Source organism: Alosa alosa, chromosome 3 (assembly GCF_017589495.1).
Source record: "Alosa alosa isolate M-15738 ecotype Scorff River chromosome 3, AALO_Geno_1.1, whole genome shotgun sequence".
In the NCBI taxonomy this organism is placed as follows: Eukaryota; Metazoa; Chordata; class Actinopteri; order Clupeiformes; family Clupeidae; genus Alosa; species Alosa alosa.
The window spans coordinates 18,166,509-18,173,091 of record NC_063191.1 but is presented as its reverse complement, the minus strand read 5'-3'; the positions used below and the strand labels follow the sequence as shown (position 1 = coordinate 18,173,091).

General features: G+C 41.7%; 1 protein-coding gene across 1 annotated transcript; it reads right to left on the bottom strand.

The window, feature by feature from the left end:
* Positions 1-1,354: 1,354 nt before the first annotated feature.
* Positions 1,355-4,304, bottom strand: umps (uridine monophosphate synthetase). The gene is made up of 6 exons (XM_048239383.1): positions 4,109-4,304; positions 3,671-3,824; positions 2,876-3,547; positions 2,536-2,711; positions 2,125-2,239; positions 1,355-1,944 (listed from the first exon to the last, which is right to left on the bottom strand). Exons 1-6 carry the CDS (start codon positions 4,262-4,264, stop codon positions 1,769-1,771), a joined length of 1,449 nt encoding a protein of 482 aa, XP_048095340.1. The 5' UTR covers positions 4,265-4,304; the 3' UTR covers positions 1,355-1,768.
* Between the last annotated feature and the right edge of the window lie 2,279 nt (positions 4,305-6,583).

Sequence of the window (6,583 nt, the reverse complement as noted above, 5' to 3'; positions counted from 1 at the left end):
AATCAGGTTGACAGAAAGGCGCTTTCATTCAAAATAAATTGCAGGTGACGGTAACCGGAGGGGTTAACATATCAGTGAAACTAAAACGATTTCTTCTTCTTTGTCGTCTTCTTCCACCTCTTGTATTATAAAATAGGTGAACGTATGTCAATGTTTGTCATCGCCGAAGAGATGCGTCTCCAGCTGTAAACATTGGGGAGGGATTCGCCAGAGCGCATGCTGGATAGCTCACACTTAACTCGGTGGGAGACCGCTAGAGGAGGTCTGATGATTCAGATTTTGTCTCAGAATAACATATTGATAGCTGACGACATCGGAACAAAATACGAGGCACTGAAATTTTACATAGGACAGGCTGCATATTGTGCACATGCCGTTAAATTCTACCTTACAAAAATGTGGAACTGCGGGGAAAAAACAAGCCTCTGCCAATTCTATAAGGCTAGTTACTCAAATGCATTCAGACACTTAAAATCCCATGGCAATTCCCTATATTTTCATTAATTCAGTAAAATATCCTTATTGTCATTAAACTTTTCAGGGAAAATACTAGGTTATATTAATATTACTATGACTCTTGTGTCATTCCTGCTGAAAAACACAGCCTGACCAGCTTTAGGTGGTTTGCTAGATGACCAGCTTGTTGACCATTTTATGATTGTAGCTTGCGAAAACATACCTTCAGCTGGTTTACCCAATTTACGATGGTAATTCAGCTGCTTATGCTTGTTGTACCACCTCAAGCTGGTCATTTTAGCTGGTGTTGCTGGTCTTACATTACTGGTTTAACTGGACATGCCAGTTTATGTTGGTCATTCTAGCAATCCAGCATGACCATCTTACATTAACAATGTCAAGCTGGTCACCAGCATGACTACTGTATCTTACACCAGCTGTATCCCACATGACAGGCTGGTCACACCAGTATGACCAGCTTCCTCAGATGGTCATGCACGCCAGCATGTCCACCTGGTGGCCCAACCAGTTACACCAACAAAGACCAGCAAGAGCTGGAAGAAAACCAGCAAAGACCAGTTACCAGCATAAGCTGAGATGTCTGGGTAATGCGGCATTATCTGTGTGAATTTTGAAGTGGAATTTTAAAAGGCAGATAAAAATGTGTTCCCTTGCACCACCTACTGGCTAAAATTCACTTTAGGCTTATACTCTCTTTTCCAGAAAAAGGTAGCACAACCCATTCATACACTCTACAAAGGAAATAGTATGTTTGCACCTCAGTTAGTACAGTATTTAATGTGGCTAAATGTTGTGTTAGATGTTGTATCACAATGTCTTCTTATAGAAAATTGGACAAATCCCTATATGCATAGTAGTATACCATTTTTAATAATAATAAAAACGAAAAACATCCTTTTATTTGAGAAACAGTTGAATGGTACACTCCATTGAATTAATCAGTATTTAGTGCAATAGAAATCAAAACACAGTAAGTGGAGGGAGTAATCTGAAGTAAGTCCTTTTTCCCATGAAGTAGTAAACAACAAGGTGGAGGGAATGGAATTCAGGCCAAAGGCTACCCTGGTTATGTCAGACCTGAGTAGGGTATTTTTGTGGTGAAATATGGTCCAAACAATTGCAATGTCAACATCTCCATTAGTGGTTTTGTTGTGAAGGTGATGCTCAAAAATCCAAAGCAGTATACACACAGAAAATGTAAAGAACAAACCTAGCCGCTAGTAAAATAATGTGTGACCTAAAAAAAAAAGGCTGGATCGGAAATGTAACATTTGGACGACTGATTGGCAAGTCAGTTGGTCAGAGAGAGTCTGCGCATGTAAGCCTCCCATCCTGCTTTTCTGTAGGCATCAGCAGCCTTCACCCGATCTGGAGCAGCCAGGATACCTCGTCCAACAATGATGACATCAGAGCCCTTTTTGAGAATCACGTCTTCAGGGCTGTTGTACTGCTGTCCAAGGGAATCACCTGACATAGAAAAGCCAAACACAGGGAACGTCTGAGGATGTGTAACAAATGACCAAACTGACTAATTATCTAATATTTTGATTAACAATATATGATGCTGAAACAATGAATTATCCTTTATTATTCCTGAGTTGGAACTGCATTGGAAACGGTCTGGTTTTGGCATCTGTAAGGCATCACCTGCTGACTGCATGTGCACTCCTGGGGTCATATTGATGAATTCTGGTTTACTGCTGATTCTCGAGCCACAGATGAATCCAAACACAAAGTCAGCATGGTCCTCTGCCATCTTCACCTGTTGCAACAGAGACATTTCTTTTAGCAAACTATGCAAAACCAGTCAATATCTAAACAAACCTCAACTTAAAAGCCATTTTCAAATTTCTATTAAATGTTCATTGTTTGAGAGAAGTATGCACACACGTGTGTGTGTGTGTGTGTGTGTGTGTGTGTGTGTGTGTGTGTGGGGGGGCTCAGAGACAGATTGCACATGAAATGCTTTGCTACAGAATAATTGTATCCCTTTTGGCTGATAAGAATTATGCCTCTGGAACACACTGTTCTCACATTCTTGTATGAAAAAAAGCTTACCACAGCTTGAGTGTATGCCCCTGTTGCTAGGGAACCTTGAGAGCTCATTTCAGCAATAAGAAGACAACCACGGCCCAGTGGCTTGCCCACTGCTTCAAGCCCCTTCACCACCCCTGAGCCAGGCACGGCATGGGCATTGATGATGTTGGACCAGGACGCAATCTGATAAAGTCCACCTGTATCAGACAGGCACACAAAACTGCACTTAAAACACACCTAATGGCAGAATACATCACAAATACACTCAACCTTTGAAAAGAAACTGCATTCACCACTCAAATTGTCTGCTTCCTCCCTCCTCCAAATTCAGACCATAAGTATACAACTACACTACACTCACCTTCATACTGATGCTTGACTGTATTGCCGATATCTGCAAATTTTCGGTCCTCGAAGATGAGGAAGCTGTGCTTGGCAGCTAGCTTGCTGAGCTGGCTGGTGACGTCCGGGGTGAAGTTGTGCAGGATGTCCACATGGGTCTTCAGCATGCAGATGTGCGGGCCCAGAGCGTCGGCCACCTCCAGGAGCTCCTTAGCGTCTGTCACATCAGCCGACGCGCACAGGTTGCTCTGCTTCTCCGCCATCAGTTTCAGCAGCTGACAGGCCATTGGGTGGACGTGTGGGAGTTGGGCCCTGGCCTCATAGCTGAGGCCCTTGCATGGCTTTTTGGCTGCCGGAGAACCGTTCTCCTTTGTGGGTTTGTAGGTGTTATTTTCCTGAATGAAGGTGCGGACACCCTGGGCAACATCCTCATCGATCCGACCATTCTCCAGCAGCACATCTAAGAGTTTGGAGATGGAGATGACTGAATGGAGTGTGATGCCGTCCTTGGCGAGCTTGGCCCGACCTCCCTGCTCACGGTCCATGAGCACGATTGCATCTGTGACTTTAAGGCCCTCCTTCTCAAGCACCTTAGCTGTCTCAAACACACTGCTGCCACTGGTCACTACGTCCTCCACGATCAGACATGTTTCACCAGGGTGAATGGTGCCCTCGACCATGCGCCCAGTTCCTGAAACCATGACAACAATGGAGAAAGAATTTACAAACCACCACAGTAGCACTCGTTCACAAGAGTCAAAGAGCCATGCAAGTCAATTACTGTCTGTCAATATGTAAGATCATGATGTAATACCATAATCCTTGGCCTCTTTTCTTCTAATGAGCATTGGCAAATTATTCTGCGAACAGATTATGGTGGCCAGTGGGAGTGCAGTATACGGGACACCACACACGGAATTAAAAATCACTCCCGCTTCTTTGGCACGCAGGAACAAAAGACTTGACACCTGTCAATGATAAAGGGTAGCAGGTATTAACCAAAACAAAGAGACTGTGAAAAGAAAGTCACTTGACTGTTACCCTATTTTGCTAATATTATCGATCCCAAACTCGTTACAACTTGATTTGATATCTGACAAAACAGGGCAGAATGGAGTGTTAGCACATAAAACACAAATTAGCCACATTTACAGTAGGCTAAACAATGGAAAGTCTGTTTGTCATCTATTAACATGCTGACAACATGTCTGTACTTTCCCATTCAGGAACTCGTAACACGTGTTTGACTCACCTCATTCATGAGAGATGGATAAGAAACAATAACCCTGAGATCAAAATAAATCGGAGACGTAATTCCACTCTTCAGCTTGAAAGTCCCAAATTTGACTGCCTCGACATCGTGAAGCTTTAGAATTAAACTATCAAAACTAACGTTACTATGCTCCATTTTCAAGCACTCCAGGCGAAAACTACTGTGGATTTCTTCTTCTTTGATAATCAGCATCAGCAACGCTTTGCCAACTGTTCAAATAGACCTTTACCGCCACCTATCGAAAATGCGAGATATTACAGACCGAATAAAACCCATTCATTTTTGCAGTGGATCAGACTCGAAGGGAACGTCGAAGTATTTTCCATATTGTAGCCTACTCTATTTTCTCGCAGTGACAGCGAAAGTGAATCTCAGTGCCCTTTTAGTTTAAATGATGAATTTGTGCGTGCCTGTGTCATTCATTTATTTCACGTCTTACAACATAAATAATGTATTTATTTCATATTAGGCCTAATGTCAGAAATTAACCTGTTTATAAGCCTCTTACAAATGGTTGTTGCATCTTACATTTAGATGCTCACTCAATCGCATCCATGCAGGCAAAAAGTAGGACTAGTGGGTTAGTAGCAATTTTTCAAATGTGGCGACGGCCAACTTGGGAAACGTTTGCGCTGGCGGACAATAACCAAAGAAAATAATTTGCGCCTCCATTCACCAAATAAGGCTGTGATAGTGTTTATACATGTTGGCACAAAACATTTCTGTCAGAAACCAAGTAGGCTATAATGCATGGGGTAACGTGATGTGAGTCAGACAGAAAGGCCTGTATTTCTGAAACCTGTCCCTTTCAAACTAGCCTACGGCCGCCAGCATGCCCCCGGACCCCCCTAACAGGGGGCGGCCATTTTTGCATCTGTACCCAGGGGTTCAAAATCCATGTCCGTCAAATGTTTGGAATGCTGTAATTAACTGACTTAACTAATGACATGTTTTTAATAATATTTTTGTATGTTGGGGAATTTAGCCCATTGAAATTCTTTGGGGACCCCACCACAGATTTTGCCCCCATTTTTTCCGCTTACTGTTGCTTTAGTAGCCTAACACAGGGGTTCCCAAACTTTTACACGACAAGGCCCCCCAAATACCACTAGGTTCTGGCCAAGGATCCCCTTGATGTGTTATTAAACCCATCGACAATACTACGGCAAATGTAAAAATACATTAAGCTAATCCTAATAATTATTTTAGCCAGAAGCACTTCGCGATGGAGCATACAGTGTGTAAAAAGTGTGTGGGGCTTTCTGCTATATGAGAGCTATCACTCTACTATTATTCCCAGTCATTATCATGGAGAATATAATGTTCAGATATGCAACAAATTCATTATAATGGCACTTGTATAACCTGCCAACCCTGTGATCATAGTAATCTTCTACGAATACCGCCTATATTTTGCTTCGTTTCAATTTTTTAAAATGTATTTATTTGTTGTACCCCCGGAACCCCTGAAACCCCCTTAACCCCCAACCCTTAAATAAACTTTTTACGCTTTTTGTGGTCCTCGTCCTGTTTTTTCCAGATTCCAATGGCTATGCTGTATATTTTACATTTTTAAAAGGTTGCTTTTATTTTTCCTTCCAACTTGCTGAGGCCCCCCTGGCACCCCCTCGTGGCCCTGGCCCCCACTTTGAAAACCACTGGCATAACATGTGCTGGCTTCAAGAAATAACAACAATGGTTTCCTATATTGCAAAACTATTGTACACAAGGGACAATGTGGCTGGACTTCAGCTGGGAAAAACTTTAGTTGTCACAAACAATGTTGTGACGAACCTACCACTAGTACAACCATCTAAATTAGCTATAATAAATCGCAATTGTTTTTTTCCATGCTGCTCTGTTAAGTAACTCTTGAGACACGTTACACAAACATTCACATTTGTGGAATCTTTATTTTTATAAACAAGCACTGTTTATTAAACATTCAGTAACAAACAAACAGCCTCTATGATTTAAGAAAGGATATTTCCATCTGGCAAATTTTACACAGTCCTATGTACATAGCAATAACACATGAGATATAGGCTAGAAATATACAGGGCTATAACATGAACAAAACAGTTATGCAAGTTCATCATTTTGAAAAGCTACATCATCTCCCTGCAGAAATTAACAATGCAGAAATCAAATATCCGTGTTCTTTTGTGCCACAGATTGGGATTTTAAACCATGAGAGCACATATTACTGGTATAATACCAACCTGATGAACACCAGTATTTAAATGTCCACTCTACTGTAGAAACTGGTATGACATTTGACACTGTTTAAATTCAACATGTTCTGTTGCCTACCACTATTTTATAATTGTTGAGAGTCAATAGCTAGGCTATTACTCTGCAGAATGGATGAAAACAATCTCAGTCAAGATCACTGTGTATCATTCTACACTCCAAGTCCAAAAACATTCTTGTGTTGAGCTAACAGAAATAAAT

Coding starts and splice junctions, on each gene's coding strand:
- umps (XM_048239383.1), bottom strand. CDS start 4,264: ATGGAGCATAGTAACGTTAGTTTTGATAGTTTAATTCTAAAGCTTCAC. Junction 3,548..3,670: donor AAAAGAGGCCAAGGATTATG/GTATTACATCAT, acceptor TCATGGTTTCAG/GAACTGGGCGCATGGTCGAG. Junction 1,945..2,124: donor AGTGCACATGCAGTCAGCAG/GTGATGCCTTAC, acceptor TTTCTATGTCAG/GTGATTCCCTTGGACAGCAG.